Raw genomic sequence first — 15,510 nt, 5'->3', positions numbered from 1 at the left:
TGCTTAGCTTCAGTGGGAAACCAGTCAAGAACTGCAGGGGGAGATGCTTATTTAGCAATTTTGGAAGGAGTCTCCAGTGTTAGTGCTTTGTAACCATCAGAACCAGATTTTCTTCAGCATGTGGTTTCTCAGGAACAAGTTGCATTCTTTTGTCTTATTAACATTAAAAGAGAGAAAAACGAAGGAAGTCTGACGAAGGAATGCCTGTTTATAGCTGCTGTAATGTAAGTCATAAAAGGAACTTGTTTTGCAGACGTTCCACAACAGTAAATGTAACTATAAATGGACAAAAATGGAAATGTGTTGTAGAAACTTAGAAACTGTAATTGTTGGCAACTGCTGTGGTATAAGAGGAATAAAACACTTCAGGGATATGCTGTTATTGGAAAATAATCAATTTAGGGATTGTAACTCAGCACCCTGTCATTAGCTGTGTTTACATGGACAACAATAATCCACTCTTAATCCGATTAAGACCATACTCTAATTAAGAAACTACCATGTAAACAGCAATTTTTTACTTACCTTAATCTAATTAAGGTCATAATCGAAGTAAGCAATAATCTAATTAAGACAGGTGGAGTACTCCTGTTTTAGTCGCATTATGGACGTGTAGTAGTGACATGTAAACACCTTAATCACATTATGAACGTCGTGTGGGAGTTTTCACCGCATTTTGCGACAGGACACGATCACACACGGCAGTTTTACGTTTTACGGCGAACAAGAGAGTTCGGCTGTGTCCCAAATCGCATACTTTCCTACTATAGGCCTGTAGTGGGGAAAAATACATGTATCTCGGCTACTATATAGACGGTAACTACGCGATTTGGGACACACCCACCGCTTCAAGCAGTTGTCTATTAGCACGTACAGCATGACAAATAATTAACTGCACTTAAAGCGTTCGTAAAAAATAAAAATAAAAACACGCAAAACTGTATACGGTCCCATAACAAAGACGAACTGTATGTTGATACGTGAAATTCTGGAGGGACGTCAGACGGCGTGGCGCGGTGACGTAATGACGCGGGCTGTTAATCTAATTATGTTCTAAAACATGTAAAACGGGAACATGACAGGAGTATTCTAAAAGCGACTCATGTAAACACCTTAATCACATTATTATCTTACACAGAGTAAGGTCAATAATTAGATTACTGCTGTCCATGTAAACGTAGTCATTGATTATTTTCCTATAACAGCATCTCCTGTTGTGTTTTAATTCTTACATACCTAGCTATGCCCATGGTTACTTGTGCTGTTTTCTGTGAAATGTCCAGATGGATGATTTATTTTGAATGTCCAGAATAAACAGGGTTATGGCTTGGCATAGGACCAGACTGCTCCCTGTAGGAGGGCAGCACTGTGTAGCACTGTGTCCTGAGGACTGAGTTCAGCATTAGCCACTGCTGATGCTGCATGGTTAATGATCAGTCAGCACATTGCCCTGTCATGGGGCTGGCATTTTTCCATAATCTCCTCTGTTGGGATGAGTTTTCTCACCTCAATCTTTTACGACCATTTAAAAAAAATTTTTTTTTACTTTTTTCCCTCTACCTTTTCCCCCTTTAAAACCTGCACCCAAGTATTATTCAGTCACTGTAATGCACCAGAAAGGACACACTTTTTCACTCAGGCTAGCAAGGATTGGTGCCAAGATTCATTACTAGAGCAAAGGTTTTCTGCAGTGCTTGTTGGGACATATGGGGCACTGTCGCAGAATACATTCCCCCTAGCATAATCACACTCAGGTTTTCTTCTGAGTGTATAGTTTTTATGTACCGCATTTAATTTGGCCTGGTCTTCTGCCTCTAGCTCAAAGATCATTATGTTTAGTGAAACCCTTCTAAGTACTACTTCCTGGAGAGAAACCTATTTCGAGTATGTAACATACTGGAGACAGCCCCAGCAAAATGTTATTATACAGAAGATAATTGCACAGACATTCCCACAAATATCAAGAAATTCAGACTCTATGAATACAGATATGAAATTCCCTAAACACACACCTGCCCCCTTCACCTGGCAAACCTGCATCTCCATATTGGTGCATTATTGGATTTCATACTGTATTTTCATGACACAATAAAATTTGCCTATCACATTTTTGTCTAAGCTTCCAAATCTTCATCATTCAGATAGAGCCATGTCTTACGGTCCACATACAGGATGCAACATGAAAAAAGATGAGGAAATATAGCTTTAGATATGCAGATACCTTTGTTCATACCTGTTGATGAACGGTTATAGCATTGACAATTGGGATGATTTATAGATACAGCTGTGATTTTGGTGACATTCTGTCAGCTTGATTCAGTATTTCAGATGGGAAGCATAATTATGCTTTGTAACACTCTCTAAGAAAGATGTCAGTGCTTCTTATTTCAAACAGTCATCGAATCTCTGAATTATTTGATTAGTGGTTATCAAAAAAGATATACATAGGAATGAACAATTTGTAATGGAGCTGTATTTTGTCAGAATTAGGAATTTCTCAAGAAAGAATATATAAAGGTGTGGTGTGGTGATACTAATATAGGGTTGTATTCAGAGTCCAAAAGTTGCATCAATATTTACACTGGGAAAGTTACATTTTTTCAGTTTGAGGTTAAGCAATGACTTAAGCCAATGGTAAGGGCATATTCAATAGGCATAGACCACCACCTTTAAACACATGTACTCCCCCCCCCCCCCCCCCCACCCAAAAAAAAAAGGAATCGAAGATGGCAAGCACTGAAAGAAATATTTTATAGTAGTCTAGAATATTGCTGAATGAATAGTCCCTGAATTATCATTTGAATTACTGAGAATTTAGCTTAATTTATTTTTGAAGGATAAGCTGACTTAGCACAGAGCAATCATCTGCTACACTAACAGCAAACTTTAATGAGTTCATTCATAACTTTATCCATAACAATTCAGTCTGTGAGATAAGCAGTGTCTGCCATAAAAATGCTCTCTCCTCCAGTGACCTCCATGTGAATTTTTCGTGGACTTTAAAGGCACAATACCATAAATCAATTTTAATGTCATATTTTTGTATGTAAAGCTGCGGTACTGAACTTTTGCCTCGCTATCTTTTGAAACTCGCAAGTTATTTTTTTTACGTGGGTTGTGCTTCGGCACTGCACCTCTGCACGGATGAATCTGATGGTTTGAGGTATTCATATGCATGGTATAATAGCTCAAATACTTGGGAACGGAGGTAGCAGTGGATAGCTAGCAGAAAATAAGTGCAATTTACCACACTGATCGTAGCAAAACAAACAACAACAACAAAAACAAAAGAAACTTGATACCTATCTGAATCAAGTGAACAAGTGCGCTAATGTTAGCTAGCTACCTATTGAGCCACTGAAATGTCTTACATGTTCAGCTGAAAAAAGCCATCTCTGTCAGTCTTCAATCTCTTCAGATCTCGAGTTTTTGCCACCTCTCAAAAGCCATGCCGATATTTATTCCCCTTTTAGCCCGGGCTCGGTCGCTTTCCCTTTTTGACTACAGGCTCTCCACAGTTCGAAGCTTCTTGGTTTTGACAACAGTTGATTCCCCAGATGTCATCGATGATTGCGTTTAGAACTATCCAGATTAAAAGCAGCCATCTAGAGCACAAGCTACAAACACTGTACCATCCTCAATCCTCACACGCAATATAGTAGACGACTCTTTTTCTTTCTGTTTATGGACGTGACATAACCACGCAAAGACGAATGACATCAAGCTGACGTTTCCAGCGAAATCTGACCCGACAGCTCAAATTATAAATCTTTATTATAAGCGTAATGTTGCAAATTGGCTTAGGTAAGGAGACAGTTTTGAATACTGTTTTTTTATGTACTCATACGGCAATCTATAGTTTTTTGAGTGCACTTACAATGCTCAAAACATACATTTTTTTGTGAGAAACTGTGGTTACATCAAACATTCAGACAGCGGCACTGGATTTAATACTGCTCCTTGCTTAGGCTGATAGTCAGAACTGAACACAACTCTGCTGTAGGCGAATTCCACCTTGGGTGCACAACTATCACACAACTCTTTTATAGCTCTTAAGTCTGACGCTCCATCTGAGGTCTGCGTACTGATATGTACAATGAGCACGTAGTGTGAATTAAACACTCACTGTGCAATTTAACTCAACTCTGACTACAACCTCAGGTGTGCAGAAGTGTAGTACAACAGTTTTTAAAAATGAACCAAATTTAAGATATTGTGGTCGTTTAAAATGGCATTTAAGGGTTTCCCAGGCAGCTTGTAATGACATTCCCTCAGAAAAAAATAAAAAAATAAAAAATTATAGCCTCAATAATAGCAGTCTTTTGGATCATAATACTATATATTTAAGACATTATTATTGGATAATGTAATCACTTTCAGAACAAAATAGCTGACAGAATATGACAGTATAATTGGGTTTATAATACACTTTATGAGTTACTAAAGTTAATATAACAATTAAAATTATTGAAAGCTTTGCTTTTACTGTCAAAACACCTAAATGCTTCCGTGGCTGTAGGAAGCAACCATGCATGTGCCTTGATTCCTGAGACTTCTGGCCAGTGCCCTCAGTTAAATTAAACACTCTAAATGAAGGAAGGGAATGGGTAATCCTTAAGCCATCATTGCCTCCCCACTTGCTCCTTGGTCAGTCAAGCTTTAGCTGACAGCTAACCAATAAAGATTTGACCTTTTCCACAGTGCTGCAGAAACCTGCCTGGGTGTGCTGTGATGCTGCTGCTGCTCCTTGCTGTTTATCACCACACTGCCAAACTGACTAATGCATAAAGAGCAGGGCAAATGGTCAGCAAATGGCATTCAGCAGAGACAAACAATGCTTCAGTGTGTGCGCACCTTCAAAGATTGTACCTTTCCTCCTATTTGAATAAATGTTGCTAACCTGGCTTGGGACAAATTTTGTGAAATATTTTGTTTCACATACAATGGCCCTTGCTAACAGTAGGTTTCAATTAATTTAGGTGAATCCAAAGATGGATGTATAAAACAAACCACTTATGTAAGCTGACAGAATTGACAGTTATGTCTAAATAAAGATTTTTTTAACAGAAGCAATGATTTCCTGAATTTGTCTGAATAAAAGTGATTGGTTTGGTAAATGTCAGGTTATCGTAGCTGGAAAATGCTCTGCTGATTTTTGTGATTTTCTTCCCAAGGTGTCTGTAAGCCAGTTGGTGGAAATTGAGATCATCTGTGCACTATTACAGGGTTAGATAATACCATATTTGGAGAAAATGCTTGGATTTAGGGTGTAGGTTAAATGAGATTTTATTTACTTTTATTGTATTCAAATGATTGTATAGCGTTTTTAACGGTAAAAGTATCTGTATAAAAGTATTATTTACACACACTCTAATGACTGTATATTAGTCTGTGAAACGTTTTATTTCTGTGTATTGTTTTATTCATTTGTTAAAACTACTCAGGAGTTTTTTTCTGCCTTCATTAGCTCTGGCTTGGCTTTCCATCTCATTTAGGAGACCATTAGAATCATTTGTTGAAAGTAGAAAAGCCTAACAGTCGTGGCATTACATGGCTTTAATGGGATAGGGGTTTCTCTGCACAGTAGATTTAACTGTTTGTGGTTTTCAGTATGTTTTATTTTCTTCCAGTTTGAATTTAAATGCACTAGAAAGGAAAGAAGAGAATTTTTAGCTTTCTTGTTGCCCTCTCCTCGTGTACTAACGCATGTCATATGAAGTATGAAAGTTATCAGAGTAAGGATTTCGATTCTGGAATCACAATTAATTGGCATTGGCAAATGGTTAATGATTTCACAATAAATGCTAATCTATAACGCATGCCTGGCTAAGCAGTGCAGTCTGCTGGAGGAACGGGATCCAAAATGAGAGAACGGATCGTGAGCATTCACCAAAAGCTGTGCGCACCCATTCTCTTCAGGGCAGCAATAACTTCCTGTAATTTGTTGGATGCCCTTGTATTCCACTATAGTTCACCTCTAAATATAATAACAGGATTTTAATTTATGTAAATTAAATGCATGAAAATGCAGAAAGCTATGAATTGGACTTGAACTGGTGGCGTCTGGTGCAAAGGAGGAAACACAGCATGCAGCTGTAGTATAAAGTCAGGATTCTAGGAGCCAAATGATTACTTAAAGATAGTATACAATGCAGTATTTCCTTCACCATATCTAGTACAGAGAGTACAAGGTTACTCATTTAATACTCATTATTTATATTACTAAATGCATTGCTCTGTGTGTGACCTGTTGCTGAAGTAACTGAGTAAGCAATTTGTATAAGCAAATCTGCTGTGTTGAGTGTGAGTGAGCACCAGTGTCCCTTGTCCACCCTGAAGATTACACGCTTGAATGGGTCATTTTGGGTAATAATTAAATGTATACACATTTTGATGAACTGACTGACTCTGTTACAGGGGGAAAAAAACAAAGTACTCAAATATTGAAGTCTCTTTCATATTCAATAATGACCAATATTTGGCAGCAGCACGAGAAAAAAAAAAAAAAGTAATATGTTTATTATCATAAGACAAAAGTGGTTGACTAAATGCCAGCATTATTTTATGACACTTTTAGGACAGAGCATTATGCAGATGTAGTGCATATATTTCTGTATTGTATGTATGTAGCTACATATACATAAATCTAGTCCTAATATTAATTTCAGATACCTTTTTTTCCCCTAATTTTCCTATATATTCAGGACATTTTGGTCCCGATAATTCACAAACATGCGCACACACACGCACGCGCGTACACACACACACACACACACACACACACACACACACACACACACACACACACACACAAACAAGCTCACATACCTGCCCTGGTCTCAGTGACAGTGAGACACTGGAATCCTACAGAGCTTAGAGTTTCTTTTGCCAGGGCTTTGAGGTGGATAGCCAGCAGGCTCCACAATGCACTAGTACACTAATTAAATCTGTTTTCCAGAAGCAGGTTTTCAAACATGAACAGTTTTTCTACACCTTTCTGTTTCTTGCCTACAAACCACAGAGCCAGAGAGTGACTCTATCCTTGCATTCAAAGTATTTTTTTTTCTCAGCCCTCACCTAATATTCACCATTGTGATCTGCCATTTGGATAGTGACAAAATTCCTAGACAAGAGCAGTCAGGCATCATGCCTCGGGTCTGCTCACATATTTCCTCCCTTGCTTTGCAAATCAATAGGAAATAATTGTGTGAAATGCTAATGCGGAGGAATAATTAGTATGCTCGTGGTGGTTTATGAGCTGCACCACTCTGAATCCTGCCATTAGTGATGAACACGGGATGCAATGTTTTTATGGTTTTGCTCTTTGTCGGTTTTGAAGTTATGCATGATTATCTACTAGGAAATATCATTTAATGCAGCCACTCCCACTCATTTCCTTTCTCTCTAATGAAACGGCTTGAATATTTTTTTTCAGATAGAAATGGATGGCAAGCCAAATTTTTATAGCATATAATTACGTGATTTATTAACATGCAAATCATCAGTTTGTTCTTTATTGATTAGGCTTTTAATGACATTTCCGCCTGGATAATTTTTACTTTCTGTCAGATCAGTGGCTGGGGCATTACAGCAATGCTCTGCTAGGAATATTTCTAGCATGCAAATGGAGCTTGGTTCTGCATCAAAACTTCTGTAATGCAACGCTGCTGGATGTACCATTGAAACTCTCCGAGCTAGGCTACATTAGCCTTCTGAGATTGATTTACAGCCTGAATGAGCTTAGCTATCGTACAGAGGCATACAGTCAACCCATTCAAGGGTGAAGCAAAGTGTTAAATCTCATGTTCAGAATAATGGTACTTCTGAGGCATGCAGTACTTGAGAAATATGCATTCTAATGAACTGTAATAATTTGTCCTCAGTATCACATTTATCAGAGATTTCAGTAGTATTTTAATGCACCCTGTAGAATTAGAGTCTCTCATAATATTAAAAAGGTGACACTGGAAGAGCATCCATACTGAGCAGTAAAGATTGATAAACCAATACTTGGCCTGCAGACATAGGGATTAAGTTTCAGGACTATATATTCAACTAGTAGCCCCAGTGCGAAATGTTTAAGGAGTGTGCTACAGTAGGTGGAGAGGTTTTAGCAAAGTAGTCGCCATTCATTACATACCATTACACACCATTCATTACATAGCTCTTTCATTGTATATATTGTATAACGTGCTGGTTTGGACTCTGACATTTTTTCTGTACTTTAAAAGTTTGGAAGTAAAATCACACTTGAGACCTTGAAAATGAGGAAAGGAAAACAAAATAATCACCACACGCAGAAAGTTCATGCTAATATAACAGTGTGCCTTGTAGCCAAAGTCTGACGTGATTGGGGGGCACACAGAGGACATTTATCACTGTGGCACAGCACATCGACGCTCTTTGTTTGATTGAGTAAATTAGTTGGAGCTAATTTGCTTCTGCTGCTGAATGCTTAAGTTTTTTTTGTGTGTGTGCTGATTAACACAAGAATTATTGAGTATGCCCTATGGATGCTGGTCCAAGGTAGAGGAGAAAAAGACAAGGCAATGTTATTCACTGCCTGTGCTAGAAAACAAAAACCATACATATATTTATGGCTATTCAGTATGACATTTGATCCTACCAAAGAATTTTAAATTCAAATGCTCAGTTCATTTCACAAATAACAAGTCTGATATAACTCAGTTCGAAACTCATCATTACGCTTATTAAAGCGTTCATATTCATTTCATAGCCTTGGTTTTTAAAGTAGGCCTGGTGTCTGAAAGATGGACCACACATAACAAGTCACATTAGATGTGCCTCATGGTATTAAATGATTCATCACCTGGTCATATGACAAAGTTTTAGGTATCTATAGTCATTACCTTCTTCACAGAGAAGTATAATATAGTGTATTAAGTCTATGGAAAAAATATTACATAGGTTTTAATCAAAATTTATACTGATTATATGCTGGTAGGTCGTTTTGTTTACATCGGTTGTGAATGGCCTTATAGTAAAAAGGCATGTTCATGCCTTTATAAATAATAGCTCTTTTTAAGAAAGACTACAGTTTATGTTTTGTTATTTTTATCTTTATAATTGTACATTAAAAGTTATGTTATCTCAGTAAATAGTGAAAGGGTCCATGACATCAGTGTTTTTCTGACGTGTTGAGTGCAAAAGTTTGCATCTATACTTAGTTTCAGGGTGGGAATAAATATACCGATCCTTGACATCATTGACTCGTTGACATGCTCTAGTTAATATATTTAAGAGTGCCTCATTAAGATGTCAGAGCACGTTAACTTTGTAAAGTTCAGCCAGGTTCCAACTCTCATGTAGTATTTTGTGAGCAGTCTAGAAAGAGCTTATCGAAAGTATTTACCCTTCAGAGAACTAGAGAAACATATAAAGATATATGAAATTGTTGAGGGATACCTTTATCAGTGACAAACATAAGTGAAAAATGGAGGAAACACAGCCACTAAGAGACAACCAAAGCAGAAAAATAACTGAAAATAAATTGCAAGAAAGATCAGCAAAAATCCAAAACAAAGAGCAGGAGACATAAAGAAGCCCTTGGAAGCAAGTGCAATTTAAGACCATACTGAAATCACATTTTTATAGTTACATTTTTTTTTAGTATTTAACTTTTTATATTATAACATACACTTTCTGGCCATTCTTGTTAATTGTGATAATGAAGCTATAAAAACAATGAAATGTCTTGTGGGTTTCATCATTATAAAGTAAGGGTGTGGAAACTTTTACGCTCAAATGTATGTATAATCCAGTTTGTTTTGATTTTACAGGATGCTAAAGTGCGAGAGCAGCTGGGTGTGGCCGGTGTGGTGGGAAAGATTGAGAACAGAATGCTGACAGTGGTGTCTGGTCCAGATATGGTGAACATCACCTACCTGAACTTCATGGCCTTCCAAGATGAATTGGCTAAGGTAAGCACTGCATAAACAAGTTACTACTGGAACACATGTAAAAGCAAACAAAAGGTTTTTTTTTTATTATTTGCATGTTTTGTTATTTATGTTATTTAGATTTTTAGTATTTGTGTAATGGGGCAGAATTTGATCTGAAAGCCAGCACATCAGTCTGAATGTGATATAGGTGCACATGGTTTATTATATCACTGATATGTTACAGAGGTGGACAAATCATAGATTTATTCAGTAGCCCACCGGGCAAGTAAAACCAGTCCCATATTATAGTTTCTCAGAAATGTAACCGGTTAGGCTAAAAATAGCAGCTAAAATAACATATTATAGTACGGAGTTTTTGTTTGGTAGACAAGCAAATAATAGAAATATGGCTTGGCCTTAGTCATTATTCTTTTCTAAGAAGGTGTCTGAGTTAGCACAACTCTGGCCAGTGTTTCAGTTATGAGCTATGGTGTTTTCCTCTTCACATTGAATATAAAAGATATTAAATCTGGCTAGCATCATTCTTTTTCTCGACATGTTTAACTACGAAGTGATGCGAGTTGTTCTATAGAGGAAGAGTTATATAATGGCTTTGCAGTGGACATTATTTTGCTCAAGTTTGTCTGTGTTTCCACATATCTGCATGTTTCTGATTCTGAAAAAGTTGTATGTCATGTGTGCAACCTAACCAACCCAGTAAAAGCTGATGTGCATAGTGTAGCAGGCAACAGGATTCAGAATTAGTATCTCAGGCTATAGTTTGTTTTACACTTAAAATAATTGATAGGATGACAAAATCCACAATAAGAGAAAACAACAACAACCAAAAAAATCATTAAACCCATGTAAGGCATTTTAGTTTAAGTTTCTAATAGTTTAGAATAATTTGCTGGCTAAAAGGGATCCTGTTGAAGACCTCTCATGTAGTAACAGAGAGTGATATACTGTAGATTGTTAACTGTGTTTTGTATGTGTGCAGGTAAATGTTACAGTTACTGCACTGTTAAACATTAAATATACTGTGTGTCAAAGCATGTTGTGGACGAACGTATGTTTTATGTCTGATATGTAGGAGTGGTCAGACGGGCTCTTCAGCTTGGCCTCCAATCTCCTGATCCAAAACATGTCCCGGGAGTCCTGTCTAGATAAATTGTGAGTGAAATCTTTTTAATACCTCATGTTTCGTTCACTATTTTCATTGCTGTACTATAGCTGTCTGCTATAAGTCCCCCTGAAATCACTTGTTCAGATCAAGGTACTTCTGAGGCATGCAGTACATGAAAAATGTGCATTCTCACTGGATCTAATGATTTATCAGTCACTTCAGCACTATTTTAATGCACCCTGTAGAACTATACTGACTCCCCCATAATCATAAAAATGCTATACAGAAAGAGCATCTATACTGAGCAGTAAAAGCTCATAAATCATTACTTGGCCTACAGAAATGGAAATTAAGGCTACATCTATATTAATCTGGATAGATCTGAAAGCTGTATTTTTGTTTTAAAACACTCTCTGTCTACATTGGAGTTTTCAAACTTTTTCCAGAAATTACTCGTCCACACTGAAACGTCTGAAACATCCCACCTGACGTACATCCCTATACTGTGCATGTGTAAAAACATAAGAAGCGTTGGCCTGCAATGCTTCCGTCAGGTGTTTGTTTAGTAATGCAGTCTGTAGGTTGTATAAAGTGGCATTAATCTTTAAAGCCCCGATTACACTAGTGCGTTTTCGTTATATAATGGCGTTTTAAAATGAAAACGATCCTCGTCCACACTGGCGTTTCCGCTGCGTTTCCGAAACGACATCCGTCCACACTACACGACCGAATACGCATGTCACATGACCATTCGTGCACACTGGGCATGCGCATACAAGCGTAAACAGGAAGTTGGTTGCTAGTCACTGGCAGGCACAACAAACCGACGGTTCATGTAGGGCTTACGCCGCTTGAAATGAGATTTGTTGCCGATTGAATGTCTAATCATAGTTTGCCTCTTGTGCATGTATGCAGCTGCAGTATTATAAAATACAGAATTTAACTGCACAGTAGCTGCTAAGAATGACAACAATGCCAGCAAAGCTTGCGGTTCAGTCTCCGTGTAGATGTGTATATGATCAAGGTAGCGTAATGGTCATATGGTAAGGGCTTGACGAATCAGAGAAGGATACGCAATGATCCAGAAGACCCAGTCAGGGAGCGAATGTGGGTGAAGCCACGCCTTCGTTTTCAAAAGTCTTCGTTTTGGTTTGTTTACATTGAAACGCGAGCCCGGAGTTTTCAAACTAAAACAGGGTCTTCAGCGTTTCCAAAAGTCTCTGTTTTCGAGGGTCGACAACGCCGGAGTAGTGTAGACGACAGGCGGAACCGTAGCGGAAGTTATGTGTTTTAAAACCAAAACACACTAGTATAAACAGGGCCTAACAAAGCTATCAAACTAGACAGCAGGCACAATGACTGCTGCACAACATCGTCCACCATCTTGTTTTTTTACATTGAATGGGTGACATGACAAAAAATACGTCATCCTTTCTGAATATCTCCATTTTCTCAGTCCATCCTACAACGTGAAAACGGCATTTTCAAATTTATCCACTTGAGAGAACGTTTTCGAAAAACTTTATTTTCACTGGACCAAAATACCATGAATGATCAGAAATGATCAGAAATCAGAGTTTCTGAAATACTCAAACCAGCCATTATGGTGTGACTGAGATCACATTGTATTCCTGTTTCGACGTTGGGTGTTTACTGAAGATCTGGACTTGTATTTGCATGATTTTATGGCTTGATCTATTGCCACATAATTGACTGATTGGATAATTACATGAATTAGTAGGTATTAATAAAGTGGACAGTGAGTGTACGTGATAATCAAAATGACTGAATAAGAGTCATAACAAAATATTTGGCCTAAACATCTGGCTTTGAATCACTATTACCTCAGGTTATGAATTTTAAGCCTCTGCTCAATAGCTTGCTTCATTAAGTTCTGCTGTCATATAACACATTTACGCTGATGTCAAGTAAGATTGGTATTGAAACATAAAATCACTGGGGCCTGGATAGTCTCTGACTTATTAGATCATGTGCCAAACTGCCCATGATCTTTTCCTGTAAGAACCAAGCCAAAAATATTTGCATTCTAGAATAACCAGTGCAGGAAATTCCAGCGTGTGTCATGGAGAAAATGTGAATAAACATAACAATGCCAGATGTCTAGCAAAGTTCTCAATGACTAACATGTGTACATAAATGATGCACTATATATATGTATATAAACAATGCATGATGAGAGGAAAAACTATAGATTTCAAGAACAGAGCAGTTCAGGTTGAAGGAACCTGTCCAATTCTGAAATATATATATATATTTTATTAGAATACACCTCTGTTATGACGTGTAGCACATCTGTGAAACATGTGGGAAACATGGTGTAGGTTTCTGTGTACATGGCAGACACTAGGCCAACTTCACCTACATTTAGTTTGTATAACCTACGTCTGAGAAGATTAGTGTGCCAGATACAACCAAAAGCCTTAAAAACCTATTGACTACTTCTGTAAGTAACAGCAAACACATTGCTCTGGCAATCAAATACTATTTTCTGAGCTAAAAACGGAGGATTCCTTAATGTCAAATGAACACCTCATGTAAATTCAATGGAGTGTGCATTTAACACGCTGATGACGTACAGTAGAAAGTCTGAAGAAATAGAAAATAAATGAAGTGTAAACGCTGTAACACTGCTGTATTCAGAATATTACAGGCAGTGTGCATGTAGCCAGAAATCAAACATATACAGCAGAAACCTAGTGAAATGTTTAGCCAAATACCTTTGGCATTTCTGAAATTAAATGAATATGTGTCAAACGTGCTGAGATTTTTTTTTTCAATGGCTATGAAAACAAAAACTAATGAACACTCAGCAAAAAAAGAAACGTCCTCTCACATTCAACTGCTTTTATTTCCAGCAAATTTCTTAACGTGTGTAAACATTTGTATTAACGTAAAAACATTCAACAACTGAGACGTAAGCTGAAGAAGTTTCACAGACATTTGAGGAACAGAAATGGAGTTATGAGTCCCTGAACAAAGGGGCGGGGGGGCGGGGGGGGTCAATATTAAAAGTACCAGTCAGTATCTGGTGGACTCCAGCTGCTTTAAGTACTACAGTGCATCTCATCCTCATGGACCACACCAGATTTGTCAGTTCTTGCTGTGAGATTACTCCATTCTTCCACCAAGGCATTTAAAAGTTCTCGATCACGTCTGGGGGACACACGGTTACATGTAATTTTCCACTGCAAGGACGATCAGCTGTCCTTCCTGTCTCCCTGTACCACCGTCTTAGACGTCTTACATTACAGACATTGCAGTTTATTGCTCTGAACTCATCTGCAGTCCTCATGCCTCCCTGCAGCAGGTCTGTAGCATGTTCACGCAGGTGAGGAGGAACCCTAGGCATCTTTCCTCTGCTGTTTTTCAGAGTCAGTAGAAAGGTCTATTTAGTGTCCTAAGTTATTGTAACTTTGACCTTAATCACCTACCGCCTGTAAACTGTTCGTGTCTTAAGGACTGTTCCACGGGTGCGTGTGCAATGATCGTTTATGGTTCATTGAACAAGCATGAAAAACATCGTTTAAACCCTTTCCGGTTTAAAGATCTGTAAAGCTTATTTGGATTTTACAAAATAATCTTTAAAATACAGTCTCCTGAAAAAGGGACGTTTTATATACTGTATATATAATGATTATGAAGTGTGTGACCAGGGCTGGGGTTTGAGAAAGAGTTGCCTGATGGTTAATTAATACCAGCATAACGTTGGTCTTAGCAGTTCTTAACACTAGCATGGGAAACTGCATAATGGTCATTAATAATTTGCCAAAAAAACAAAACAAAACAACACTATTCATCGTCCATAAGAATAGCTCAGGTTGCATTCAGGCTATTTTTAGTCCAGTGCTGATGCAAAGCATCCTGCTATAAGTGTGGAGCAATGCATAAACTACCTGCAGTGTAAACAAACACACACACACACTTTCACACACAGGCTATAATTAGAAACACGTGGGGACGGATATGCACTGCTGCATGCACAAAAACAAACGCTGACAGAAGGCTTGTTGAGGTTAGGCAAATGAGGCTGGCTGATATTCATGCACAGGGATATACAAAATGTCAGTAATATTTATAGAGTGAAGCAACAAATGCCTCTTCAGTTTATGTTTTTGTCCAACACATAGGACTATTTGTAATTCGCAAAAGAAAGAAAGTGACAGATTCTAAAAGGAATTCATTTCCTTTTACAGGTATACTAGACTAATACTGCAGCTCACTCCTGAGGGATCTATTCCTGTGAAGAAGTAAGTAACACAACTCAACCTAAGTACATAACATACAGTATTTAGTCAGGCATCTGTCTGTGATTGTTCCTCACTTACTGAATCTGTAACAAATGCACCTGCAGTTAATGAAAATCATTTAATCCCATCTGCCACCATCTTGGGCAGAATGGCACACTTAGCTAGCAAGCTAGCAATTAAAACATCCTCAGTCAGAATTTAGAACAGTCCTGCT

At 37.9% G+C, this 15,510-nt stretch overlaps 1 protein-coding gene across 7 annotated transcripts in view; it reads left to right on the top strand.

The window, feature by feature from the left end:
- LOC128600874 (1-phosphatidylinositol 4,5-bisphosphate phosphodiesterase beta-1) overlaps positions 1 to 15,510 on the top strand; it is a 112,292-nt gene that overhangs the window by 49,194 nt on the left and 47,588 nt on the right. For 6 of the 7 annotated variants that reach the window (XR_008384616.1, XR_008384617.1, XM_053613602.1 and 3 more), the window contains exons 4-6: positions 9,801 to 9,941; positions 10,996 to 11,075; positions 15,243 to 15,296. Coding sequence is in view for 5 of the 7 variants with exons in the window: in XM_053613602.1 (XP_053469577.1) it covers positions 9,801 to 9,941; positions 10,996 to 11,075; positions 15,243 to 15,296 (275 nt within the window). In the remaining 2 variants the exon portion in view is untranslated. Of the gene's footprint in view, positions 1 to 9,800; positions 9,942 to 10,995; positions 11,076 to 15,065; positions 15,111 to 15,242; positions 15,297 to 15,510 lie in introns of those variants that run through there. The other variant, XM_053613604.1, reaches the window with a different exon arrangement.

The sequence above is a fragment of the Ictalurus furcatus genome, chromosome 25, assembly GCF_023375685.1.
Source record: "Ictalurus furcatus strain D&B chromosome 25, Billie_1.0, whole genome shotgun sequence".
NCBI lineage: Eukaryota > Metazoa > Chordata > Actinopteri > Siluriformes > Ictaluridae > Ictalurus > Ictalurus furcatus.
The sequence above is the reverse complement of the archived record's forward strand: the minus strand, read 5'-3'. Positions and strand labels throughout refer to the sequence as shown.